The sequence below is a fragment of the Ochotona princeps genome, chromosome 29 (genome assembly GCF_030435755.1).
Source record: "Ochotona princeps isolate mOchPri1 chromosome 29, mOchPri1.hap1, whole genome shotgun sequence".
In the NCBI taxonomy this organism is placed as follows: Eukaryota; Metazoa; Chordata; class Mammalia; order Lagomorpha; family Ochotonidae; genus Ochotona; species Ochotona princeps.
The window spans coordinates 1361439-1388572 of record NC_080860.1 but is presented as its reverse complement, the minus strand read 5'-3'; the positions used below and the strand labels follow the sequence as shown (position 1 = coordinate 1388572).

Genomic DNA, 27134 nt, shown 5'->3' with positions numbered 1-27134 from the left:
TGGCTGCTTCTCCTGAGCCTGGAGAGCGGCAGAGGGTGCTCCCGTGCTTGGGGCAAGGAGGCTCGCGCCTCAGTATGCCCATCTCTGGCGACTGTGGCCATTGGTAAATGAAAGATGTGTGAGTGTGTAACTGCCAGTTTGGGGGCCCCCTTTGCCCTCCATTGCCTGGGCTGAGGAGATGGGAGGGCCGCAGCAGTGGCGTTGGTGAGGGGCTGGGTGACTGTGGAGCCCCTGCTGCAGGCCTTGTCCCCCTCTTCCCACCTCCCTCCCCCATCGCTGTCTGTCCTGGGATGTGACTGCAGGCCTGCTGCCCCTCTTAGGTCGTGGAAGACTCAGCAGGTGCAGGCCCCATGGTTTCTCTCCTGCAACTGCCACCAGGTCTCCTGTAGTCCAGCTGGTCCTTGCCTGGCCCTTAGGGTCCCCCAGGTGTAGCCTTGGGCCCCCGCCCAGAGGGACAGCGCGGAACAGCCCCGCCTCGCTTGGGGACAGAGGCCCGTGGCCCTGCGCGCGCCCCTCCCCACGGCCCCTCCCATTCCCCTCCCCCGTCCCCTCCTCACTCCCTCAATTCCCTCCCACTGCTGCCCCCTACATCCCCCTCCCCTCTCCCTCCTCAGTCCCCTCCTCTCCCCACATCCCCTCCTCAGTCCATCCCACCTCCATCCCACTCTCCCTTAATCCCTTTCCTCTCCCCTCCCCCAAATCCCAGCGCCCCCTCCGCGCCGGCGCCAGCACCAGCGGGCACGGGCGCGGCCTCCGGGAGCAGCCTGCTCGACCAGCCCTGCGCCGCCCCGGCCCTGGTGGCGGCGGCCCGGTCGATGGCCCCGGCGGCATGCGGCTCCTGTTCCTGGCGGTGCTGCGGCGGCACACAGGAAACGCCGTCACGGCCGAGCGCGTCCGGTAGGTGCGGGGCGCGCGCGGCAGAGCAGACTGCCCAGCCTGGGTGCGGGGCGCGTCGGGGCCGCAGGTCACCGCGTGCGCAAACGGATGGACGCGCGCGGGGGCGCGCGGGGGGCACCCAGGCCCGCTGGGCGCCGGGCCTCACTGCCCAGCTGGGTGCAGGTGGAGGCTGGGCGCAGGTGGAGGCCGCGCGCGGCTGGCGCGGTGCCTCCGCCGACAGGGCCCTGGCTGCGCCCGCGCTCTCCTGGTGCAGTGAGCGTTCAGGGGGACCACACGCAAAGGGGACCAAGCAAGAGATGCTGCAGTGCCGGGGCTGTGCACACCATGGCCCAGCGAGGGAGGCCCCTCAACCCCCTCAGCCGTGACCTCCAGGTCTAGCTTTGTCGGAGAGACTTGCCACCACCACAGCCTGCTCTCCTCTGGCACCTGCAATCACCTGGTCTGGTTTAGGCGTTTGCGGACACTGGGAGTTCCCTGCTGCCGGCCACCATCTCCCAGAGGCGGAATACTGCACCTGCGCCAGGACGACCCGGGTCCTGTGTCCAGGATCTGGCTGCCCAGAAGCCCTCCCTGCCCGCAGCACCCCTCCCCCTCCCTGTCCACAGAGGAGGGTGCCCAGAGCGCTGCACTCCTGGGGATCCTGTTCAAGGCAGCAGACCCGAGCCTTCCCCTGGGGGAGGGGCATCCTGCTCTGAAGTTTGCTGGAAGATTTACCAAGAGGGCTGTCCTTGTTCTGCTGTTATTAACTTTTTAAGGATTTATTTTATTTATTTGAAAGGCAGTGAGAGGAGAGAGTGCATGCTCTTCCATTTGCTGGTCCACTGCTCGAATGGCCTGAACAGCTGGAGCTGACCTCTTCTGGAACTAGGAACCTGGGGCTGCATCTGGGTCTCCCATGCGGGCGCAGGGGCCCAAGCGTGTGGACCACCCTGTGCTGCTTTCCAAGGCACGTTAGCAGAGAGCTGCACGGGAAGTGGAGCAGCTGCACTTAAATTTGGCAGGCAGTGGGTTCACCTGCTGGGTTGGTCTTAATACTGACTTGGCCTCTCCTTTCCCTTACAGGGCCTGCGTGCTGGGGGTGGGGCAGGTTCTGGGGGCCAGCTGGGCTGGGTTGAGTAACTAGGTAGTTTCAGGAGTGTCATCCCTGGGACATCTCGGGGCACAGAGAGGGAAGGCGGGTCTCGGGGAGGTGGGGGCTCTGGGGACACTTCTTCCAGGTCTCCCAGGTGGGTGCCTCCTCAGCTGCTTCCCCAGGCCATGAGCAGGTGGCTGGATGGGAAGCGGAGCAGAGGGGACTTGAGCAAACAGGTCCTCAAGCGGTGGGAGGTCCTAGCGCCCAGCCCAGAGGGCGCGCAAGAGCACCGGTCTGTGCTGCAGGGACTTGGCTGCTGTCCTGGCAACCGCAGGGTTCCTACAATCCTGCCTGGAAGGCTGTCCCAGGGAATAATTTTTTGTTTTCCATGCACAATTTTATAGAACTTTAGCTCACATTCATGCAGTTGGCCCTTTTGCAGGGCGCAGTCCAGTGGTTTTCAACATATTCATAAAATCCTGCAGCCATCCTTCCACCCATCTTTGGCATGTCTTTGAAGGAGACAGAGCCCTCTAGCACTCACTCGGGCCCCTGACCTCTGGTGTCTTGGTCAGCTCCGCCTGCTGGGGTGCCCCTGAGGCTGGCATGTACTGGGGTATGCTCCCTAACGGGTTGGGGGCTCTGCACAGCAAGTCTTTCTTGAACCACAGGGTTCTAGCACTTTCCATATGTCCAACAGGTGTGTAGACCCAGTGGCTGGGATTTCCCTGGACTGGCATCATGCTAGACGTGCACATGGGCACCACAAAAAGACTCAGGGGGAGGCAGGATAGTCACCACAGTGACGGAGCTTGGACGGAGGAGAAGAGGACAGAGGGCCTTGAGCCCTGCTGGGTCACAGGTGGGTGGCAGCAGCTGTGGCCTTGAGCCCTGCTGGGTCACAGGACGGTGCAGGGGAGATGCTGGGTGAACCCTGGGGCCAGCCAGCACATGTGTGCAGTGGTCTGCATGTTTAGCAAGAAAAACATTTGACTGTACATCTTGTGGTGGGTAGCCAGCAGTGGCGTGCAGGCCAACATGACGTGAGCATGCTGGGAAGCCGTATGTTGCATGGAACTCCCAGCAGCGTTGCAGGTTCGCTTGGCTTGCAGCGGACACTGAGTCATGGCGGGCACTGGCCGTCCGCACGTGTGCAGCCGTAGCTGCTGCCCTGCGGTGCACCCATTCCAGGGCGGCAGTGCCACTCGGGGTTTTGTTCTGGGGCTGACCTGCAGGCAGGCTAGCATAGGGCTCCTTGTGCCCATCGTGTGAGGCCACAGGGAGAAGTGGCTGCAGGGAGAGGTGGCCACAGACTCCTGAGATGCAGGGTGCTGGCCACCAGGGGCTGGCTGCTCCTGCGAAGTACAGTTTGCGAAGCATCTCAGACCTTAGGTCCGGACGGGAGCAGCCCAGCGGCCCCTCAGTTAGAGGCCGGTGATCTCCAGGGGGTCCTGGATCAGGAGCGACCACGCGTCCCTTCCCGCCCTGGAGCTGACAGCTGGTGCTCAGAACTGCTGCAAGCCGTGAGGAAGTTGGAGCAGAGTTCCTTGTGAGCACACTGGCGGAGTTCTTCCCTGATAGAGCTAGGGCAAAATGACGGGCTACACCAGGAACTCACAGGGAGCAGACACTTGCCAGTGGTGGATGTTCTAATGCCACCAACTGATGCTTACAACCAGTTTATTGGGGCTGACAAGGTGCCATAGCAAGCCAACCTGCCCCCTGCAAACGCCAGCATCCCCTGTGGGCGCCAGTTCATGTCCCAGCTGCTCCACTTCCCATCCAGCTTCCTCCTGATGGCTGGGAAAGCAGTAGAGGAGGGCTCAAGTACTTGGGCCCCTGCACCCAACTGGGAGACTTGGAAGAAGCTCCTGGCTCCTGGCATCGGGTAAGCTCCAGTTTTAATCATCTTGAACCAGTGGATTGGAAGATCTTTCTTTCTTTAAAAAATTATCATTTAAGTATAAATAAGTCTCTAAATCTGTAAATATATAAGTAAAAGTGGCTTAGCAGTTCCAGAACAGCCCGTCAGCTGTGCCTGCCACCTCTTCCTGCCTGCCTCCCGAATGTGGACGGTATGAGGCATGTCTCGGAGAACTGGTTCTCTGAGCAGAACTCGACTCTGTTTGCCACTGCACCTCCCTGGCCTCTCGCGTCTGAACATTCCAAGGAGGAGATGGGACGGTGGGTGTGCCCTCTGCTTAGAAGCATGATGCATTCTTAGTGTTCTGTGATAGATAATTTTCCAGGTTGAAATGGCAGTGGTCCTGGGTGTTCGTGGAGGACACGGGTGTGGGGGTGGAGGACGTGCTCCTGACCCACGGTGACTGGTGGGACTGCCCAGTGGACCATGCAGGCTCGAGCCCTCACCCTCCCGTGGGGTGTCTCAGCACAGGTTAGGTCCCCAGACCTGCATGGTCTTTTGGGAAGTGATGACGTAACACGGTGCGCTTCATTCTGATTGTGGGAAGGAACCAGTAGGAAGGGCATGTTGGATCCGTGTTTTTGCCAGCAGCCTTTAGTCACTGATCTTTGTGTTGAGATGCCTGAGGCTGGGTGACTGACATAGGAAGGAGGCTAATGCAGCCGCAGTTCTGGGGGGTGGAGGGCAGCAGGCCCTCTGGTTGGTCATGGTCTGGTTGGAAGGCAGCGTCTGGTTGGCTGTGGTCTAGAGGGCAGCTGTCCCTCTGGTTGGTGTGCAGTGGCAAGAATGAGGGTGTACACCTGTGCATGTCTTGTGGCACAGCCTTGGCACCCTTCAGTAATATTGTGCTCATGTCCGTGCTGCTCCCCTTCCAGTGCCCGCCTGTACAGGATCCCTCAGGTCGCACATCTGGCACCTTTCAGGGGTGCAGGGGTGCCCTCAGGGGGCTAGCATGGGGTCTGGTGTCACATGGCCCAGCTCCAGGCTCCCCTTCTGTTTGCACGTGCTGTAGGTTTTCTCAGGCTGCTGTGGGCGGTCAGGGTGTCCCCTGTGTGTGAAGTAGGTTTGGGTTGTAGACTCAGGTTACCAGCAAGTAAACTCAAGTGGGGGAGAGGGCAGACACGTGCGGTGGGTTGGGCGAGAAGAGTGGGGAGGCCGCGAGGCATTCTTTGCAGTGATGAGGTGCCTTTTGAAATCCTTCCCAAGAATTCCCTCACTTGCGGTGGGGCAAGTGTTTGCAGCGTTAAGGGGCCACTTGGGATGCTGTTTCATAGCACCAGACCCGAGGGCTGGGTCCAATTCCCATCCAGGCTCCTGCTCACCCCGAGGAGCAGGTGGTGGCTCAGGTCCCGGCCCCTCACCCCGAGGAGCAGGTGGTGGCTCAGGTGTTTCTGTCCCTGCCACCTGGTGTAAGTCCTGGGCTCCTGGTGGTGGCCTGCCCAAGGGTTGGCCTTCATGACCATTTGGGAAGCACACCCATGGATGGCAGATCTCTCTTCTTGGCCTCTGTCTTTCAAAGAGATTAAAATAACAAGAACTAAGGACTAGCAACAGCCCCTGGGTACCACCTGCAAGAGAGGCCCAGCTGGGATGGAAGTGGATCCGAGACTGAGAGGGTGGTGTTGCCTACCTGTGTCGAGCTGCTGGCTGTCCAGGCTCAGCCCTCTGTCTGCCGGCCCTGGCCAGCCCTGGCACAGGGTGGGGGACTTGGAAGGGTGAGCGTTGGTTGGGCACGCTCGCGCTTCAGACTCCCGTGGTCTACCCATGCCACTGATCTCCGTCTTTCTCTGCCATCTGACGCAGGGACCACCTGGAGGCAGCAGGCCACGTCTGTCTGCTGAAGGACGCCTTCGACTTTGACAGCCCGTCGGACGTTGCGAGCCTCATCACGGCCGAGAACCTGCAGGCGGCTCTGGCTCTGCACCTGTATCGGGGTGGCCGCCTGCTGCAAGGTGATGCTCTCCCTGCTGCGCCCCCACCATGCAGCCTCTGGAAGCCGCTGTCCTGGTCAGGGAGGCATGTAGCTTGGGCTCTGTTTGTCCAACTCAGGAATGGAGGGCCCCACAGCCTTCTTGTTTGGCTTTTCTACTGAGTTGCCTATTTATTTATTTGAAAGCCAGGAGGAGACAGAGAGAGAGAGAGAGAGAGAGAGAGAGAGAGAGAGAAATGTCTTCATCTACCAATTCACTCCTTAAATAGTTGCAACAGCCAGAGTCGAGTTCAAGAACCGAGAGCCTACTCCTGGTCTCCCACGTGGGTGCAGGGGTCCAGGCACTTGGGACAGCTCCTGCTGTTCTCCCAGGCACAATAGCAGGGAGCTGGGTCAGTGCCCACAGGGGATGAGGTGTTGCTGCCAGCAGCTTTGCCTGCTACGCCGCAGCACCGGCCCCTTTGCCGTGTCAGCTTCTGAGATGTGCTGAGTGCCCTCGCAGAGGCTGTGCACGGGCACCAGTGAGATGTGCTGACTGCCCTCGCAGAGGCTGTGCACTGGCACCACTGCGTTAGAAGGAGCATGGGAAGTTCGCAGCGGATGTTTCCCACGTCAGAGACTCATTTTCAAAAGTTAAAAATGGAGTTCTTGGGTCCTACGTGATGGCTCAGAGGCTAAATCCTCACGTGCAAGTGCTGGGATTCATATGGGCGCCAGTTGGTCTTCCGGCAGCCCCGCTTCCCATCCGGCTCCTGCTTACGGCCTGGGAAAGCAGTCAAGGACGGCCCAAAGCCTTGGGGAGAAGCTCCTAGCTCCAGGCTTCGGGTCGGCTCAGCTCCAGTCATGATGGAGAGATCTCTCCTCTCCATAAATCTGATCTGCCTTTCCAATAAAAATAATTGTTAAAAAAAAATAACACCAAACAAACAAGTAGTTCTTTCACAGACATAATGTGAGCATTTATAAGAGATTGTGTCCAGCCCGTTAGTTGATGAGGACAGCACTAAGGTGCGGGCACTTGCCTGCAGCACACGCGAGCAGTCGGCTAAGACAGGCGGCTCCTCCGCGCTCCGTGGGGGCAGCACGGCCCCGGGAGCTGTCCACAGCCCACCTTGGCTCCCCTTGCCCAGAGCTGCCGCCATGCCTGAGCCCTGAGCTAAACGCAGGGTTCCCTCCGTGGCTGAGCCCTGGGCTAAATGTGGGGTACCTTCTGTGGCTGAGCCCCGGTTTAAATATGGGGTGCCCGCCATGGCTCAGCTCTGGGCTAAATGTGGGGTGCCCACCATGGCTCAGCTCTGGGCTAAATGTGGGGTGCCTGCAATGGCTGAGCCTCAGGCTAAATGTGGGGTGCCCGCCATGGTTCAGCTCTGGGCTAAATGTGGATTGCTTGCCATGGCTGAGCCCTAAGTTAAATGTGGGGTGCCGCTCTGCCCCCACCTCCAGGATCCAGCCCAGCAGGTTCCTAGGGATGGTCAGCATGGCTATGACAGGTGGCTGGCTCACAGGCTCTGCCGACCACCGCACGTGGCGCCTCCAGGCAGACCGCAGTGCCGTGGCCTGCAGGGACACCGTGCTGCTACTAGGAAAGCTGGGGCCACCCCAGCCAGCCTCCACCACCCCATCCTCTCTCTTGTGCAGGTGTGGGTTGTGGGCATTGCTGCTGACCCTGGTCCTGTTGCAGGTCACCGAGTCCCGTTTGGCATCATCTTCGGTGGAACCGATCTGAATGAAGATGCCCAAGAGGAAGAGAAAAACAGAGTCATGGGACGCGTCCTCCAGGAGGCCAGGTCGGCAGGGCCGGCGAGGCTGGGTGGCGGATGGTGGGTGGAGGGCGGGCAGCCGCCTTGCCAGGTCGGCGGGGCCGGCAAGGCTGGGCAGTGGACGGTGGGCAGTGCGCAGTGGTCAGTGGCGGACAGTCACTATGCCAGGTCGGCGGGGCCAGCGAGGCTGGGCAGTGGAGGGTGGGCAGTGCGCAGTGGTCCATGGCGGACAGCCACCATGCCAGGTTGGCGGGGCCAGCGAGGCTGGCTGGCGGACAATAGGCCCACTGCCCACTGCGCACTGCCCACCGTCCGCTGCCCAGCTTCACAGGCCCGGCCGGCCTGCCAAGGTAGATAGTCAAGTTCCCTCCAGGTGGGGCCTTCAGCAGTGAGCTGGAGGGGCTTGGAGAGCAGGGCAGCTCTCCACTTGCTCTGTGTAGCAGTAAGAGGTGAAATGACAATAGCGGAGGACGCCTCGGGGCTGTAGGGGAGCGAGCCAAAGCTCTGCTGCACTGCAGGCATCCCTTGTGGGCCTGTTTGAGTCTCAGCAGTTCCACTTTTGATGCAGCTCCCTGCTAATGGCCTGAGAAAGTGCGGAGGATGGGCCAAGTCCTTGGGCCCCTGCACCCACTGGAGAGACCCAAAAGAAGCTCCTGGCTCCTGGCTTCGGACCAGTTCAGCCCTGTCTGTCGTGGCCATTTAGGAAGTGAGCTAGCAGATGTGATGGTTCCTCTCTATCTTTGTAACTCTGTGTTTCAAATAAAAATAAAATAAATATTTCTCTGAAAAAAAGAAATAACAGTGGCACGTCATGGAAAAAGAGGAAATTAGCCTGAAAGAATTCAGTGTTTGTGTAAACCCCCAGCAGGGGACTTTTCTGATGACGGCTCAGGGGGAACTCAGCGGGGCTTCCTGGTGGTTCCCCAGGAAGGTCATCCGTGCCGCAGGCCCCTCGCCAGCACCTGCCGCGCTCCTGTGTGGCCTGGGCCCACGGCCGTGCTCGCGGGCACCTCAGCAGGCCAGGCCGACTCGAAGCAGACTGTGTCTGTCCTGACGTCTCGACTTCCCAGGACTTGGTGTTGGCGTGTTCTGGCCCTTCGGGGACAAGTGGAGAACCGCTGTTCACACGGCTCCGCCGTGGCCACGGCTGCTGCCCAGCAGTCTCCACCACCTGAACCTGGCATGGGTCCCTGCAGAGCAGCTCAGGTGCATGGTCCAGGCCCGGTCAGGTACCACCACTCCTCCCTCAGCATCCTACGGCCCCAGTGGGGGTCACAGACAGGCAGGGAGGGGGGAAGAGGCAGGAGGGAGGAGGGCTGGGAGAGTGTTCCAGCAGGGAGGAGTCCAGCCTGCCACTGAAAGCACAGCAGGGACTGCCCTGGGCTGGCGGACGTGCCCGAGTGACACCCGGTCACACACCTGCGCCCTCTGCTGCTGGTTTTGCGCCCTCTCCCGGGAGTGAGACTGGTGGAGAAGCGTGCCAGCCCTCCAGTGCTTGGCATGGTGACGGAGTTTCTGGGGGTTAGACGTGCTTGCCTGACATGGCCAGCAGGGTGCAGGCCCTGTAGCTGGAGTCCGTTTCGTTGGGTTCTTTCTGGGTGTGAGTAGAGGTTAAACACAAAGGCCCATGAGCCCGAGCAGCAGCCTAGTTGCTGCGTCCGTCTGCGTCCTGCCCGGCTTTACCGGCCTCACGGTTTTCCTTGTTCATTTGCTAGATTCGCTGTGGCATTCTCCGAGTCCATGAAGGAAACGGCGCAGAGGCGGTGGGTACGTGCTTCCCCGTATCGCTGTCTGCGCGGTGCCTGGGACGTGGTGCGGTCGGGGCAGCTCACACCGGGCACAGGGCCAGTGCTGCTGCAGCCGTGAGAGCGCTGTGATCGCCGTGTCTGCAGGGACTTGGAAAGCAGCAGTGACGTCAGGGAAGGTGTTACGGGCTGACAGGAGTAGCCCAGGAGTCAAGGCCTGCTTGTGTGCTCCGTGCGCATGTTCTCAGACGGGGTGATGCGACGGCGGCTCCGCCGTGGCCACGGCTGCTGCTCCACGCCCCTGCAGTGGTAGCCTAGGCCGGCGGCAGCTCCTGGGGGCTGTTGAGGAGCCAAGGATGGCCAAGGGGGCCTGCTTAGGAGTCGGGGTAGGTGGGAGGGGCTGCAGGGCTCCAGAGTCCCCTTGGGGAGCTGGCAGCCGGAGCTCAAGGTGGCTGCGCTCGGCTGGACAGGCCTGCCCTGAGCCTGTCGTGTCCCAGAGCTGCTTGTCCAGCCCTGCCTCCTCACTGGGCAGTACAGATCTTGCCGGCGCATCTTGCAGGCTGTGCCCGTGCTGTATCTAATTTCCGTTTGCCAAATTCTGCACCTAGAGACTGCTGCCCGAGGCAGGTGCAGGGCGGTCACGTGTGAGGCTCAGACCACGAGACCCACGTACGTGCCGAGCTCTGCTGGGGCGGCTGTGTGTCTCCTTCACCCTCCTGTCCACTGGAGGCCCCAGCGGAGGGCGGTGGCCTCATTTCTCAGTGCGACTCAGGGGATTGCTGCCTCAGAGTCAAGCGGCACTCACCGAGCACACTGGCTTCCAGTGTCTGGGCCTCGGTTCCAGCATGAGCTGGAGAAGCAGCTTCCATTTCTCTCCAGGAAACACCAGCAAGGGTGCCCTGGTGTGTCTTGCTGCCGGTAGCCAGGGCCACTGTCGCTTCCCCACCCGGGACGTGAGCCCGTCCTGCTGCCCAGGAACGAATCCTCCAGGGCCGCCTCTTTTTCTGGTTTTCCGACATGCTGGGTCCTCGCTGTTACCTCCTGTCTTCTTCCTCCTCCATTTCCCCAGGAGTGGAGAGAATTCTCACTCTGGATGCGTGTACACAAACCACACTTCGCAGAACCGCCTGGCTCCCGTGTGGGGGCAGGCAGCACCCCTCCATCGTATCTGAACTGTTGAGTCCCACTGCCTCACTCGCGCGGCGACCGGGGGCTTCCGTCTCTGCTTCCTGCCGTGGCCGGGCTGTTCTTGCAAAGGGGAAGAGCATGAGCGGCTGAGGCAGCTGCTGGCTGCTGCAGATTGAGTCTGTGAGCAGCTGTGTGGGTGGGGTCGAGGGCCGCTTTCCGGGGGCCGCAGCGACCTCCTTTCATTTCTAAAAAGCTGTCGTAATGGGCTGGCATGTTGACTTTCTTTTCTCCTTTCTTCTTTCAAAAGCCACATGCCAAGGGTAAGATCTTCGTCCAGAGCCAAGGTAAGAATCCTGAAACGTAACTGCAGAGGTGTCTTAAGAGGATGAGCCCTTTCTAGAAATTGCAATCAAATATTTAGAGATGAGATAATATGGCCTCTGAGGCTTGCTTGATGATGGGGAACGGATGCGTTTCATGACTGCCCCGCAGACGTGGGTAGGAGGCTCCTGAAGATGTGGGCCACTGAGGTGTGCCAGCAGCAGGTGCAGAGAGCTCCGTCAGTGGGACTCAGAATGCCCACACGGAACACCAAGCGTGATGAGCTGACTGGAGCTGACTGGAGCCAACTGGGGGCATGAGGCCTGGGCTCTCCGCTCTGTCTGTCACTGTCCCCCCTGGGCTGGCCTTGGGCTCCCCTGCCGAGGGCCTCTGCACTGTCACACAGCAGTGTTCCATGCTCCCGGCTCGGCTTAGGACCAATGCTTCCCTGGAAGTGACAACCAGGGGGTCTGCGGCCCACCTAGGCCCCTATGGCTGGTTGGTGTGTCCCATGGTACACTCGGCCGTGATCTTTTTTGAACAGAAACAATTTACAAAGAAGCTGGGGCATGGCATGGGTGTGTTGAGGCACGCAGGGCCTGGAGCTCCCTTAGCTTGGCAGGGGCCAGATCTGCCACCACACTCGGCCACAGTACATGGTCCACCCTTGTGCTGTGCCAGCTTGCACGGCCTTGGGGCTCTCTGAGCCTCGGTTTCCAGTTTGGTCAGTGGCAGCACCACCTGACAGGTCCTGGGTTTGAGGGGAGAGCATTGTCCTGGAGCCTGCCCGGGGCCAGTGCCGGCAAGGTGCTGGGTCAGCAGCTGCTGTGTGAGGGCCGCGGTCACGCAGGTGGGTTTTAGAGGTGGTTCATGACCAGCTGTTCCTCTTCTAAGCTTGCAAGGTTTCCTCTGACCAAGAATTTCCGAGGGGGGTGCTGGTGTTCCCTTTTCTTGGAACATTTAAGCTTCGTTGAAGCAGCGTGGGGAAGGAAAGGAGCCAGACGGCAGGAACCCCGCCTGACCCAGGAGAGGGGTCAGCATGGCCTCGACCTGCGGGCTGGCGCGGTGGGGAGGGCCTGACCCAGGAGAGGGGTCAGCACGTTCTCGACCTGCGGGCTGGCGCGGAGGGGGTGGGGAGGGCCTCGACCTGCGGGCTGGCGCGGTGGGGGGGCCTCGACCTGCGGGCTGGCGCGGTGAGGGTGGCAAGTATTAGGGACAGCGGCTTCCATGCATCTTTCAGGAACGTGGTGTCTGCGAGAGACTCGAGCCGGCAGTGGACCAGGGAGGGGACGGAACGGTCTCCAAGCCCCGTGCTGCTGGGGGGTGGGGGTGACGCGTGGGACTTGGTGAGGCCTGGGGGACCCTGGTGGTGCCATCACCATTTCGCGATGGCCGGGGGACGTTTCTGAGCCTCAGCCGAGTTTCTCTCCATCTTCCCCCTCTGGTCCAGGCATCACCACAACACCCAACACCGCCTTTAGCTGGAGCGGCTTCCTTCAATGTGCAGGTGAGTCGTGGGCACGTGCCAGGCCTGCAGGCACTCGTGGCCAGGGGCCAGGGATCAGAGGGACTCGCTGCTTGCGGCAGAGCCAGACGATGACGAGAGGCGGGACTCTGCCAGGCGGGGTTGAGGCAGCACACCTCTGTGGCTGCAGCTTCCTTGGGGTTTCTGACAACAGCCAGGCTGCAGCCAGCAGGCCCCGTTGGACGCTGCGTTCTGTACATCCTTGTCCAGGTTCAGTGTCATTCCTGTGTGTCCTGTGTCTCTTTACTGGAGGGACGAAGAGAGAGGGTAGAGAGAAAGTCAGCACAGAGAGACCCCATGAGCTGGCTCACTCCCCGAAGGCTGACGCAGGCTGAAAACCAGGCGCTGGGAGTTCCCTCTGGGTCGGCCACGTAGTGGCAGGGACCCGCTACTGAGGCCCCACCTCTGCCTCCCAGGGTGCCTGTGGGCAGGCAGCCGGAGCAGGAGCTGGCCAAGGCCCGGTGGCATGGGATGGCAGCCTCACAGCTGTCAGGAATCTGTCTCAACAGTTTCCCTTTTACAAACAATGCTTTCAGAGTGCAGTCTTCATGTTGCCTGGAGTGCAAGGGGCATTTTTCTTTTTCTTCTTTAGAAACTTTAGCGTGTTGGCTCTTTCATTTAAAGTCACACCCATTGGCCTTAAATTGATCCTTGGGTGTCATTTTTTCTTTGTGATTGTGTGGTATACCATTTATTGAAAACCAACGAGCAGAAATTGATCTGCCCACCCTTTATGTCGGACATCTCCGTTTCCTCAGACTGACCAGCCACGTGAGCGTACCAGGACGTCCGTGTGCACCTGTTGGCCCAGGTGTGTGGACTTTCCTGGGAGGAGGGCCTGGCTGTGTGTGGGGTTACGTGCTTGCTCACACCACACCCCGCCCCTTTCCCCTCTCCTGCCTGTGGGAGCGACCAGAGTGTCGCAAAGTCTGTTTGCTGTGCAGTTTTAGAGAAACTGTGTTGTGCCATGTCTGTAAATACCAGGGCATGGCTATTCACAGATGTGTGCTACCTGAGGAGGCAGCCCGCATGCCCAAGCAGGTGTCCGTTACGCAGATTGCCCACGGAGAGGTTCGTTCTCTCCACTGCGTCACGGGGTGCCATGGCGAGGTGTCTGGGACTCATAGCTTCCTACAGGATGATTTGGCAGCACGCCCCACACTTCTCCATCCAGGGCTGGTCCTGCTCTCCAGCGGATACCAGGGCAGCCAAGAGATCGGAAGCGCTCCTTGGAAAAGGTTTCCCTCCGGCTCCCCCGCCCACCTTCGCGTGTGGTGAGCAGTGGGAAGGTGTGAGAGCAGGTGCGTGGATGTGGGCTGGAGGCCCCCACTGCTGACGGTGCTGAATCACGGCCTTGGAGCAGGCGCAGGCTTGGTGGGCTCTGGGGAAGGACCGTCTTGTCTTACCTTGGCTGCTGGACTACACAAAGCCTGGTTCTGTCCGTCAGTTCCTCTGTAACATAAAGTGGTGAAGGCCGGAGAGCCAGGGACTGGGCGAGGACCCTGGGGATCAGGTGCCTCACTGAAGGCCTAGGCACTGCTCCCTGGGAATTGGGGGTGCTAGGGCGGGCACTCAAGAGGAGTAGTGGATTAGTCACGCAGCCCCCATGGGATGCGTCCTAAAGGGCAGAGGTCGGGTTTGTGGTGCATTATCTGAGAGCAGAGGTCGATTGTGGTGAAGTCCGCCTTGCCGTCGGCCCCAGGTGTCCGATCCCATGCAGCAGCGCTGGACGCTGCTCGGTCTGAAACATGAGCCCGGCTGACTTGAGCAGATCAGTGAGAACAGGGAGTGAGTGAAGGGATTACACGGGGAGGTGGCATTCTGGCACTGCCCCCGTGGTGTTGGGCGGTGCCAGCGCAACCCCAGTTAGCTGCTGGCCGCTGAGGCCTGTGTGTTTCCGGTTCCGCTCCAGAGATTACATCATGATCATTCCCATCTTAAACCCCGAATCTTAAACCCTTGCCCGGGTATTTGATTCTCTCCAAACCCACCTCGTGCTTCTAGATGAGTCTGCTCTCCCCCGCGTACTGTGCGCGTGGGCAGTCAGGGCCAAGGGCGGCTGTCTTCCTGTGCAGCCAGCTCAGCTAGAATTCCCTGAGCTGCCCTTGCTCTGCTCAGGTTCTGGAACTGTCATGAGCAGCGTGAAGGGAGCTGCTGGGGTGTAGCGCGGGAGCAGGGGTGCCTGGGTGTGGGTGGTGCTGCGTGTCTGAGCAGTGGAGCCTCCCACAGGGTGCCGAGCCCGCAGGTGCTGCGGGGTGGTTGATGGGATACCCACACGTGCTGTCCTAAAGGTGACAGTGTGCCTGTCTGGCCAGGGCGCTGGGGGAAGGGGCAGACTCGGACAGCAGTGTTGGTCAGGTCTGAGTTAGGAGTGGCTATATGGCATAGTGGGCGAAGTCACACCCTGGATGCAGCATCCCACATGGGTGCCCGTTTGAGTCCCATCTGCTCCACTTGGCATCTCTCTACCTGCCTGTTAATCCACCTGAGAAAGCATGGAGGATGGACCCTGCATCCACTGGGAGCCCTGGAGGAACCTCCCGGCTGCTGCCTTAGGCCTAGCCAGCTCTGGCCTGTTAGGGCATTGTGGAGGGGGAGTGAACCAGCAGATGGAAGACTTTTCTTTCTCTCTTTCAAGTAAATAAATGAATCTTAAAAAAAAAAATCTTGGGGCCCCGGACAACAGCTCAACAGGCTAATCATCCCCTTGTAAGAGCTGGGATCCCAGCTGCTCCACTTCCCAACCAGCTCCCTGCTTATGGCCTGGGAAAGCAGTGGAGGACGGCCCAAGGCCTTGGGACCCTGCACCCGTGTGGAGGACCTAGAAGAAGCCCTTGGCTCCTGGCTTTGGGCAGGCTCAGCTCTGACCAATGTGGCCACGTGGGCATGAAGCAACAGATGGAAGGTCTCTCCTTCACCCTGTAAACATGTTTTTGCAATAAAAAAAATAAATCTTTTCTTTTAAAGATTTATTTATTTTATTACAGTCAGATATACACAGAGGAGGAGAGACAGAGAGGAAGATCCTCCGTCCCATGTTTCACTCCCCAAGTGAGCCGCAACGGGCCGATGCGTGCCGATCCAAAGCCAGGAACCTGGAACCTCTTCCGGGTCTCCCATGCGGGTGCAGTGTCCCAATGCATTGGGCCGTCCTCGACTGCTTTCCCAGGCCACAAGCAGGGAGCTGGATGGGAAGTGGAGCTGCCGGGATTAGAACCGGTGCCCATACGGGATCCCAGGGCTTTCAAGGCGAGGACTTTAGCCGCTAGGCCATGCCGCTGGGCCCAAAAAAATAAAACTTTAAGAAAAAATAAAATAAGTTTGAGTTAAAACTGGGAAACAAATTCATTAAAAACCGCAAGTGGGAGTCTGTTGCACCTGCACGCCTCTGTGGCAGGTCAGCGACAGCCACCCACGAGGCCACGGCCCCTGCCCAGCAGGGGTTGGAGCCCCCACTCACGCCCCGGGACCCCTGTGTTGCAGAGATTGACCAGAGCGCCGACTGCGTGCATGTATTCCTGCTCGTCTGTGGCTTGCGGCGAGTCAAAGACCCGTTGTTCCTGGTGGACGCCTTTTCAGGTGGGCCCCCCACATCCCCTGCCCTGTTCCTGGCACCCCCAAGGCTGGCGGGGTGGGTGGAGCCCGTCCTGCAGGGCTCAAAGTGTTTCGTATGTGGGTGCTTGCACATGCCAGTTGGCGTGTTGACACTTTGTTCCTGTGCTTGAATTAACCTCTGCACTCTCTAGAATGTTCTGGAGTCCGTTTGGAGTTCCAGGGGCAGGTTGGTCTTGGTTGTGGAGAAAGTGAGGAATCTAGGCCCGGGCAGCCGTGTAGGAAGCCCGTGCCCCGTGCCCGCCCCACGCATGCGCTCTCAGGCCCACCTGTGCCAAACACCCGAAGTTGGCACGGGCCCTGAAGGAATGCCGAGCGCTGGTTTTGTCGCGGAATAACTTTAACACGTCGCTCTTGTTGTTTCTTCCCAGAGTGGCACCGAGACGAGGGTGACGTGTACCTGATGATTGTGGGCCCGGAAGTAAGTGTGTATCATAGACGAGTGTGGACGAGCGTGGGTCTCGCTTCCGTGTCCTCCCCGTGTGCCCTGCGCGTGCCCCAGCCCTGGTCTCCTTCACGCCTCTGGCGTGCCCTGGGCTCTCTTCTTCCGCAGCAAAGCCAGAACACAGCGGAGAATGGACCAAGGACGAAGGTCCTTCTGACGAAGGTCCTTCTGACGACTCTTGCTTTCCGGTCCTGCCGTCTGGCTTGTGGCTAAGAAGGGCTAAGTGCCTGTGGAGGTGCAGAGCAGTCAGAGGACGCCGCTGCGCTGCTGGCAGGGAGGGCTGGGCTGTGCGGGAGGCAGACCTCCCCAGGAACACCCTCGGCTGCTGCACACGGACCTGGAGCCCGCACCGACCCGTGCGGGGGAGGCTCTGGGCCCGCCAACGGCACATGTTGGCCTAGGGAGGAAAGCGGGTGTTTGTTACCGAGCAAGGGGCTGGGGGCTGCTGCGTTGTGCCCAGTACCCCCGGAGGAAGTGGGGTGCAGGTTCTTACAGGGTGAGATGTGCTGGGAGCTGTGGGACGGGCCCACGTCAGCTCCTGGGTGTTAGTGGAGCTCGGGCCTTTTCTTTGAATTCTTTTGAGCAGGCTCCTGTCCGCCTGGGGGTGGCCTGAGGGTGGCCTGGGGCTGAAGTCCCCTACACAGTCACCCCACGCCAACACAGGCGTCCACAGTCCGGGTGGTGATGACGGTCTCTGTGTGCCCAGCCGCCCGCGGGCAGGGAAGCATTGCGAGTTGCGTTCCAGCGTGCCTTGGTCAGCTCCGTGTTGGGGCTGTGGTTTTCTTGGGTAACAAGCAGACGGGCGTGCTTCTCACTGCCCAGAGGAAATACATCTTTCCTAATCTTTCCTCTGGGAACACCCCACTATTTCACCCTTGTGGGCTTTCAGATGAATGATGCTTGTACAAACGTTTCCTTTTTTTCCTGATGACTTAAATACCTCATGCACGCGTGCGCACACACACCCGGATCTAGAAAAGGCACCCTGTTCTTTCTCTACCATCCTAAAGGACAGAATCCCGAAGCAGTTCTGGCCCGGTGCTGTCTTGACCAGGACCTGCCTTTCTAGGAGCTGGGCAGAGTGGCTGGGAGTGGCCGGAGGCCCGGGAGCTCCAGGAGGGTGGCAGCTCGTCTTGGGAAGTGGCAGGGCCTCCCCCACTGTGTCCCGAGCAGCCAGAGAAGCGGCTCTTGCCTGGAGCACAGGTCTCGGATGAGGGCCGGAGAGTTCCTGTCCTCACGGCTGTGTGTGACACAGGGCGCCCGGCACCACTCCCCCAAGGAGCTTCATCGTCCGCAGCCACAGGCTGGCCAGGAAATGAGAGACGCCACCCCTGTGCTTGTGGCTGAGCAGGCCTTTGGCCCGCTTGCACGGAGCCTGGGGCTGTGCCAGGACAGGCATCAAGCCCCCCGATCCCTGCTGCGGTGGGGACCCCCGGAAAGATGCACACCAGCCCCATCACGTGTCGACTGCAGGCGTCAGACACCAGCCCTCATCCGGAGCCAGACCCGGGACCGCCCACGGAGGAGGAGGAGGGAGCCCGTGGATTCAGACAAGGTCTGAGAAATCCCAGCGGCCAGCCAGACTCACCCAGAGCAGCTTCCCTCCCGGCCCCATTTCTGGAAATGAGCCCTCATGGGACTGTCCCAGCGTGGGTCACATCCTGCCTGTTGTGGAAACCAGGGGCCAGGCAGCCGACTCACGCTCTGTGGGAGAGGTGAGGAGGACGCTATGTTAGCGCATGACTGTTGCAGCGGTACCTGGAGGCCCTGCATGGCAGAGATGTCTGCCTGCCAGCCTACAGGGAGGACGTGGCCACTGTGCTTCGTGCTTCCCCTTGGGCAGCTGCAGGAGATGGCGCTTGGCGTGCAGTGCCCTTCTGGGCCTCTTCCAGCGCCGCAGGCTTCACCTGAGGTTTGGCCAAGGTTGGGTGCCGAGCATCATGGAGGCGTGGCCTGCTACACGAGCCTGCCGACCCCAGCCAGCACCTGTCGCGTGTGGCTGCTCATGCCTCCATCCCCTCATGCATGTCCCTTACCCCCACCTCCTCGGTGCCGCTGTGTCTCAGGCACGCGGGTGCACCCCATGAGTCTGAGAGCCGCGGTTTTGCCTTCATGAGGCCTGGCCGCTGGCTGGGAGGATGGCCCTGAAGCAGCAAGGGCAGGCTGGAGCACGCCACCAGCCCAGAGCTGTCCCCACGGCCATCATCACCTTCTTTTGAAGGCCGGCGGTAGCAGACAGTTGTACCGGTCACTAGCAGGTGGGCGTTCTCTGCCAGCTTAGGCTCATGACAGACCCCAGCAAGTCAGTCGAAGAAGCCAGGTCCAGCCCAGCCCCACACGCAGCTTCTGTCATGGCTGCCGGCTGCCGGCTGCTGGTGGGTAACCACGGTGCCCGCAGCCCCCAGCGGGATCCCAGGCGGCTCGGCTTCACGCACAGCATGGGCTCTGGAAGCAGCCTGCTGGACACACGTTACACTGACCCTCTCCATGCCTCAGTGTGCCCCCGTGTGAGGCGGAGAGCTCCGGTAATGCAACCTGCCTCATGGGCTGCTGGGAGAATTCAGAGGTGGGCTCGAGGGGGGCGCCGAGTGAGTGCTAAGGCTGATGTTGCCTCTCTGGCTTGAGCCAGCTTTGCCGTCCGCCATAGGAGGGTCAGAAGTGGCTCTGGCTTCCGTGCAGTCTGTCTCTGACCGTCCGTCTCCTGCTGCCAGGCTTCCTGTGCACCTGCATGTGCGGGGGCGCTGTGCTAGCACGTGTGTGTGTGGGGGCACTGTGCTAGCACGTGTGTGTGCGGGGGCGCTGTGTTAGCACGTGTGTGTGCGGGGGTGCTGTGCTGAGGGTGCCTCGTGTGTGTGCGGGGGTGCTGTGCTAGCACGTGTGTGTGCGGGGGTGCTGTGCTAGCACGTGTGTGCGGGGGCGCTGTGCTGAGGGTGCCTCGTGTGTGTGCAGGGGCGCTGTGCTAGCATGTGTGTGTGCGGGGGTGCTGTGCTAGCACGTGTGTGTGCGGGGGTGCTGTGCTGAGGGTGCCTCGTGTGTGTGCGGGGGTGCTATGCTAGCACGTGTGTGCAGGGGCGCTGTGCTGAGGGTGCCTCGTGTGTGTGCGTGTGAGAGCTGTGTTGGGGTGCCTGCGGGGCAGTAGCTCACTGAGGGCTTTCTACAGTAGTCCCTGTATTGGCGGTGATTTCCCTGATGCCTGCAAGTTGAAACAATTTATTTTTACTGGACAATAAATCAGCTTGGAAGCAGGAAATGAGAGCTTTGTGCTCGCCATGCGTCTGCGTGCCACAGCGGTGGAACCCACGCTTTCATTACGCAGAGCTGCCTGCGTTTTGTTCCACCTGCGGCACTAAGAGATGTGAAAATGGACTGGCGTGGAAGTCAAACCCAGAAAGCTCCAGCCACGCTGGCCGCGGTACATTTTAGGGAGGGGGTCAGGGCTCCCACCCGTCTTACAAAGGCCTTCTGTGTTTTGCTTGGTGAAGTGTCTCCATGATGAAGCTCTGAGAGCCGCCAGAGGCTGCACAGCGTGGGGTGAAGGATTCGGGCTCAGACCCCAGGTTGGGGGTGCTGGCCTAGGAAGGCTCCACCGCTGTCACCTCACACAACAGCCACCAGTTTCCGGGTCCTCACGTGTGTGGAGGGGATGGCGCCAAGAGGACTCGTGTTGGAAGTGAGTTAAGAGCTTGAGAAGGACCTGGTGGAACACTGGCAACCAATGAACTTTCTAGAAACAGCCTCAAACATCCTTCCACATCCAGCTTTGATGACAGCAGAAACCAAAACGGATAATGTTGGTCTTGCCGGTGCCTTGAAGCTCAGGGGTCCACTCGGGGCCGCACACCCACACCTGCAACATGTGCCTTCCAGAGGGAGCTGTGCCCAGAGACGCGCCCTCATCCCGTGGAGCCTGGCTCTGTGTATGCTGTCCCCGGAGACGCGCCCTCGTCCCGTGGAGCCTGGCTCTGTGTGTGCTGTCCCCGGAGACGCGCCCTCGTCCCGTGGAGCCTGGCTCTGTGTGTGCTGTCCCCGGAGACGCGTCCTCGTCCCGTGGAGCCTGGCTCTGTGTGTGCTGTCCCCGGAGACGCGCCCTCGTCCCGTGGAGCCTGGCTCTGTGTGTGCTGTCCCCGGAGACAGGATCTTATCTGTGGCTTTGCTCAGCCTCATCTTTGTCTCTCTGCAGGTGGACCCTGTCTTCACCCAAGAAGTGAAAGCCATTGTGGGCAGGTAGGATGGGAGAAGAACAGGCCTTTACAGAAGTGGGCACATGGTGGGTGACATCCGTTACTGCCCTCTGCCTCCTGGGACTCCCTCCAGCTGGGCTGTGTCGCCTACCCACAGCACAGGAAACAGGCATACTAAGCCAGGGATGGAGGCCCTTCCCGTTGTCTCCAAGAGGCCAGTGCAAACCCGGGTAGGTGCTGGCGGGCACAGACCCCCAGCTGTGACCTGCCAGTCCTGCCTGCTGGGAACACAGGGCTCACCCGCCATCACCTGTCATTCACGCACAGCCTGGTTGCCACTGCTGTCTTTAAAAGTCCCTGACACCAGGCTGGGTTCTTGGGGCGCTGGGTCTGGTGGTATTTCAACGCTGCCCTCTGTGCTGTGTGGGTGCAGCAGGAGACAGGAACCCCTGGCACCCTGCCTCTTGACCAGACAGTGGCCCTGCTGGACCGACCCTAGCTCTTTATCAGTCAGCACAGTCACTGCCTGGGCACTGCCCCTGCTAGGCCACCACCCCAGCCCCCTCCGGTCCTTGCCCCATGTCCTGCAGGGCCCCCGGGGTGCGGCTCATGCCAGAGCTACCTCAGGATGACCTGCACGCCGTGGTCAAGAAGTGCCGTGCGGTGGTGAACAGCTCTGTGTCAGAGGGCATGTCGGCCGCCATCCTGGAGGTAACCCTGCTCGGGCCCTGCAGGTGGGGGAGGGTGCCGCAGCGTCACCAGAACTGATTCTCGAAGCAGGCCAGAGTGTATTCATCAACATCGATTCAGGGACCCAACACGCTGGATACTGGGGTGTCCCCGTGCCACCTGGAGGGATGATCTTCTGACCCCTGGGGATGGGCCACCTTCACGTGGCTATGTGTGGAAGTCCTGCTTGCTAAAATGCATTTCCTGCTGGCAAAGTAACAAACCCGGCCTTTAGCAAAAGGCGTGCATGGCAGGTGGGCGTGGCCTTGTCCTGTGTGAGCCATCTCAGGAACGTGTTGCTGGCACTTACTTGAAGTTCAAGTACATGGTGCAGTGGGGGCTGCAGAGAAAGAACTTGGACCCGAGGGTCGCTCCCCAGATGGCCCCAATGGCTAGTGCTGGGTCATGGTGTAGCCAGGAGCCAGGAGCGTCTTCCGGGTCTCTCCTGTGCGGGGATGTAAGCCTTGGGCCATGATGTGATGGTTTCCCAGGCTGTGGGCAGGATTCAAAGCAGCATGAATACGGGACTGACATTACAGACGGCGGTCTTACCTGCTAAGACACAGCGCTGTCCCTGGGAGTGCGGATAACCTTTCAATGTGCCACACTGTCCTTCGCTTTAAAACAAATTGTACGAAAAGTGCTATCGCTGTCCCTGGTGGACTCCCAAGTGGCACAGGATACAAATGCGTGTGCCATCTCAGGGCCACATCTAGAGCAAACACATCTCCAAGTGACATGTGGAGACTGCCAGGCCTGATACGTCCATCAGGCTGTCAGGACGCAGGTCAGCAGGATGATCAGCCTCCATGCACCTGCTTTTGAGAGGCGCGCCCGTGCCCTGCCTGAGCCTGTGTGAGTCCAGCTGTGGCTCACTCTGGCCTCTGTGCACCTGCCCTGAGAGGCGCGCCCGTGCCCTGCCTGAGCCTGTGTGAGTCCAGTTGGGGCTGGCCCCCCACAGGTAGAAGGACTCAGGAGGAGGACCCTTGCGAGGTCAGTGTTACTATGCAGGGGCTAAGCCACCACGCAGCGTGCCAACATATACCAGAGAGCCAGGCATAGGATGTCTCCACTTGCGGTGCAGCTCCTGCTGCTGTGCCCGCCCCCCCCACCAGAGGCTGCCATGTTGAGGGACCCCCCACTCGCCTGGGTGACCCAGATGGAGTCCCAGGTTCCTGGCTGTGGCCTGGCCCAGCCCCAGCTCTGGGGGACTGCGGAGAGTGAACCGACAAATGAAATACATCTGTCCTCCCTGTCACTCTGCTTCTCAAATGCATAAAATCGAATAAACATTAAAAGCATCATGAAAAATATGTCTGTAGTACAAATCACATTAGCAGTTTGCTGGTACTCTACACCTGGGCTGTGGGATGTCGTGGGCTGTGGGGGCGTCCCGAGCTGTGGGGGCTGTGGGACGTGGTGGGCTGTGGGGGTGTTCCAAGCTGTGGGGGCTGTGGGAGGTCGTGGGCTGTGGGGGCGTCCCGAGCTGTGGGGGCTGTGGGACGTCGTGGGCTGTGGGGGCGTCCCGAGCTGTGGGGGCTGTGGGAGGTCGTGGGCTGTGGGGGCGTCCCAAGCTGTGGGGGCTGTGGGAGTGTCCTGGGCTGTGGGGGTGTCCCAAGCTGTGGGGGCTGTGGGAGTGTCCTGGGCTGTGGTGTTCCAAGCTGTGGGGGCTGTGGGACGTCATGGGCTGTGGGGGTGTTCCAGGCTGTGGGGGCTGTGGGACGTCATGGGCTGTGGGGGCGTCCCGAGCTGTGGGGGCTGTGGGACGTGGTGGGCTGTGGGGGTGTTCCAAGCTGTGGGGGCTGTGGGAGTGTCCTGGGCTGGGGGTGTTACGGGCTGTGTCCATCTCACGCAGAAGCAGGATTGGCCCAGATGGGACGCTCCCCAGGCTGGCTGGAGCAAGCCTCTTGGGGGAGCAGGCTGCAGCCTAGGCCTCTACAGGTTGGGCTCCCCCAGAGGGGAGTCTGGGAAAGGCCGCCATGCCAGGCAGGGCAGATGGTTCTGCAGGGGCTGGCCCTGCCTCTGAGCAGGCCTCACAGCGATCCCCGCCTCCCCTGTCCCCTCAGGCCATGGATTTGGAAGTCCCGGTGTTGGCCAGGAACATCCCTGGGAACGCGGCCCTGGTGAAGCACGGGGTGACCGGCCTGCTGTTTTCAGATCCTGAGGTAAGATTGTGCCACGCCCCTCTGTTCATCTGCTCTGAGGGGCATGCTCTGTGAGTGAAAATACATGGGCAGGAAGCAGGCCCTGGTGTGTGTGTGTGTGTGTGTGTGTGTGCAGCTGGCAGGAAGGCCCTGCTGTGTGTGTGTGTGTGTGTGTGTGTGCGTGTGCAGCTGGCCGGAAGGCCCTGCTGTGTGTGTGTGTGTGTGTGTGCAGCTGGCAGGAAGGCCCTGCTGTGTGTGTGTGTGTGTGTGTGTGTGCAGCTGGCAGGAAGGCCCTGCTGTGTGTGTGTGTGTGTGTGTGTGTGTGCAGCTGGCAGGAAGGCCCTGCTGTGTGTGTGTGTGTGTGTGTGTGTGTGTGCAGCTCACAGGAAGGCCCTGCTGTGTGTGAGTGTGTGTGTGCAGCTCACAGGAAGGCCCTGCTGTGTGTGTGTGTGTGTGTGTGTGCAGCTCACAGGAAGGCCCTGCTCTGTGTGTGTGTGTGTGTGTGTGTGTGTGTGTGCAGCTCACAGGAAGGCCCTGCTCTGTGTGTGTGTGTGTGTGTGTGTGTGTGTGTGCAGCTGGCAGGAAGGCCCTGCTGTGTTGTGTGTGTGTGTGTGTGTGTGTGTGTGTGTGTGCAGCTGGCAGGAAGGCCCTGCTGTGTGTGTGTGTGTGTGTGTGTGTGTGTGTGCAGCTGGCAGGAAGGCCCTGCTGTGTGTGTGTGTGTGTGTGTGTGTGTGTGCAGCTCACAGGAAGGCCCTGCTGTGTGTGTGTGTGTGTGTGTGTGCAGCTCACAGGAAGGCCCTGCTGTGTGTGGGAGTGTGTCTGTGTGTGTAGCTGGCAGGAAGGCCCTGCTGTGTGTGGGAGTGTGCGTTTTTAGTTGACACAGGAATCTCACATGTGTGTTACTACTGGGCACCGGGTGCCCCTTATTCAGGGAGGGCAGAGTCAAGCTCTGTCCGCCATTCCAGTGAGCAGGTCTCACTCAGGGCCTCCCCAATGGCCAGGCCTGGTACAGGGGCCTTTTGCAGTGGCCCCCATGCCCTCAGCAGGTGGCGCTCTCATGCCGTGGGCCACCGAGGCTTCTCTGCTCCCCCTCTCCGGTTTGAGGAGCAGAGGTGAGCTTGCATGGGCACCATATTCAGCTCAGATGATCTTTCTCTCCACTAACCGTGCCTGTCTTCCGGGCAGAGGGATCTCCGGGGACATCCTGTCCTCCTGTGGGTCCTGGCCGGGCATGGCGGGGCCCAGGGAGGCTGCGGGAAGCCTGTGGTTACCCGAAGAGCCTCGGCTTGGAGGTGAGGCTGCAGCAGGCCTGGGCCACCAGGTGGGGCTCCGTGCGCAGCCATGTGGAGGAATACCTCCAGAGCTCCCTGGCACGCGGGCCCAGGCTGAGCAGATCTGGCTTTCCGAGGACTTGAGCAATGAGCCCACACAGAAGCAGGGTCTGATGCGAAGCCACAGATGCTGGGGTTGGGGTGCCAGCAGGAGCTCCCACCATCTACAGACAGGGAGCGTCCAGACTGGGTGGGTGGACACTGCTCCTGGCGGAGGGGTGCCAGAGGGTAAAACCAAGTCACGCAGGGGACTCAGTCCCAGAACTGGGGTCTAGAACGTCCCACAGCATCAAATGCCACCAGCAAAGAGAAGGCGCTGTCTGTGCCCGAAGGAGGCGACACCACCAGCGTGGCAGCGAGCAGGGGCAGATGGCACAGTGCGGTGTTTGGACGCCAGTCGTCTCAGGGAGCAGGTGGAGACCGGGGGAAAGCGTGAATTCCTCACCATCACAAAGAAATGAGGCAGCAGCTTGGCGGGTCTCGGGAAGCAGCCTGAGGCTCGCCAGGAAAGCTCACAGCAGCATGTGTGTGTGATGCACTGGGCACTACACTTGTGTGTGTAAGTAACCCGTTGTGTGTGTGTGCATGTGTTGTTATGTGTATACAGGGTGCATTGTGCACATGTATGTAGGTCCGTGTGCACGTGTGTCTCTGTGCACGTGTGAGTTTATGTATGTACACATACGTGACATTCCCATTGCTTGCATTAACTCCCAACCCTCCAAAAAAAGTGTCTCCAGGCTCTGGGAGAGGTCAGGGTCCAGCCCAGGAGCTCACGCAGCCCTCATCCCTGGCACTGAGTCGTGTTTCTTCCGTGTCCTGTCCCGGCAGGAGTTCGTTCAGCTAGCCCAGAGACTGCTCAGTGACCCTGCGCTGGAGAAGGAGCTCGTGGCCAACGGCAAGGAGTACGTGAGGCTGTGCCACTCATGCCAGGTGGAAAGGGACGTCTACCAACACCTCATCGGGAAACTGGAGAGGAACAGCGAGGAATGAGGGAGCAGCCTGGCCACTGCCACCAGCTGCCCGGCCCTGGGCCGTCCTCGACTCGCAGTCCTTGGGGTGCCACGTCCACCCCAGAGCCATCTACTGCCCAGGCCGGCTGCAGGTTCACACATGAGCTCACCGGGGAGGGAGGGCAGTGATCAGCCCCAGGGGCTCGGGGAGGAACAGGTGGACTGCCTTGGGACTGTGGTGTGGGCACGGGGCTCCTTACAGGCCATCCCCATGCAGACCCCCAGCTCGCGTTCTGAGGCAGGTGGGAGACTCCCATCACTGTCAGATAAAAAAGCAAAACTGACCTTGGGCATGGCAGATGAGTAGAGCTGTTTGCGTTTGTCACTGACTGCCGAGCCCGGACCCCAGGATGGCGTCTCTGGATCCCTCGTGGGTCCTTCCCTGCAGGTGATCATCCAGTGGCTTTGAGGGGACTCATCTCTGGGTGCCAAAGCTGCGTGCAGGTTGGCCTGGTGGTTCTGGCAACAGCAGCTGGATGGCCGAGTCTACCCAGGGAAATCTCCAGGAACGACTGGTCCTGGCTCTCCAAGCGTGGGTCACAGCGTGAGGGCAGGGACATACCCTGATGCCTCCTGTCAGTCGGAAAGCAGTGGCAGAGCGCAGGTGGCAGGTGCCTCCTTCAAGCACACATGCAGCTCCCCGGGCCAGGGCCATCCTCGCTCTGGCTCCAGGACTGGGCAGGGAGATGCTGAGCCTGGAGTCCAAGCTCTAGCTGAATCTGGACTTGACCAGACCCTCACCCAGGCAGCCCAGGCCCTGTGTGCTCAAGGCCACTGGGGCTGCTAAGTCTGCGACACCCTGCCTCCTCACTCTTAAGCTGCATCCTGAGGTGAAGCTGGGACGAGTGGGTCTGTCGGTTAATAAACCAGGTCCCTCTCAGCTCTCTTTGCTGCCTTGTTTGGTGGTGGAGGGGCAGGGAGAAGATGGACCGAGTGCCACTGGGAGGCCCCTTCCTCCTAACCTGCCCCCTTCAGCAGCAGCAGCAGGAGTCCACCCTGGGCAGCACCCTGGGACCCCCATCTGGCTGCACAGCCTGGGGGTGCAGTTCCCTGCTCCTGAACACGCAAATGCCACAGAGCCCCACCTTCCAGCAGAGAAGTGGTATTTCCTGCTTCCTCCTCTCTCCCACCTCCTGTCCCAAGGCGGGGAGTCAGCGGGGGAGTCAGCCTGCTGCCCATGCCAGCTTCGGGGAGTGGCCTGTTGGAATAGTGCTCCCAGGCCTGGCAGTAGGGAAGCGGGGAGCTCGCAGCCGGACGCCATGGGACTCCAGGGGAGCTGAGACGTGCAGCCTGATGGGCTCCAGCCTCATGCCTGAACTCCAGGCTGCCAGGAGGGAGGCTGGAGAAGCTCCAGACCCCTGCTGGGTGTCACCCCTT

General features: G+C 60.5%; 1 protein-coding gene across 2 annotated transcripts; it reads left to right on the top strand.

Moving 5' to 3' along the window:
• Positions 1-738: 738 nt before the first annotated feature.
• Positions 739-25739, top strand: GLT1D1 (glycosyltransferase 1 domain containing 1). Of its 2 annotated transcripts, XM_058656635.1 has the most exons (12): positions 739-897; positions 5697-5845; positions 7505-7610; positions 9299-9350; positions 10764-10800; positions 12228-12284; positions 15786-15881; positions 16286-16335; positions 20540-20583; positions 21131-21251; positions 23336-23434; positions 25576-25739. In XM_058656635.1, the coding sequence occupies exons 1-12, from the start codon at positions 830-832 to the stop codon at positions 25735-25737; spliced, it is 1041 nt and encodes a 346-aa protein (XP_058512618.1). In that variant the 5' UTR covers positions 739-829; the 3' UTR covers positions 25738-25739. The 2 variants fall into 2 exon arrangements, with proteins under 2 accessions (XP_058512618.1, XP_036352325.2); XM_036496432.2 differs by lacking the exons at positions 739-897; positions 5697-5845; positions 9299-9350; positions 10764-10800; positions 12228-12284 and having other exon boundaries at positions 7550-7610.
• The last annotated feature ends 1395 nt before the right edge of the window (positions 25740-27134 follow it).

What these genes read in the sequence shown, in the direction of transcription:
- GLT1D1 (XM_058656635.1), top strand. Translation starts at nt 830, where the DNA reads ATGCGGCTCCTGTTCCTGGCGGTGCTGCGGCGGCACACAGGAAACGCC. An exon ending in TGATGATTGTGGGCCCGGAA is followed by an intron (nt 16,336 to 20,539) that starts GTAAGTGTGTAT and finishes GTCTCTCTGCAG; the next exon opens with GTGGACCCTGTCTTCACCCA. An exon ending in GTGAAAGCCATTGTGGGCAG is followed by an intron (nt 20,584 to 21,130) that starts GTAGGATGGGAG and finishes CATGTCCTGCAG; the next exon opens with GGCCCCCGGGGTGCGGCTCA.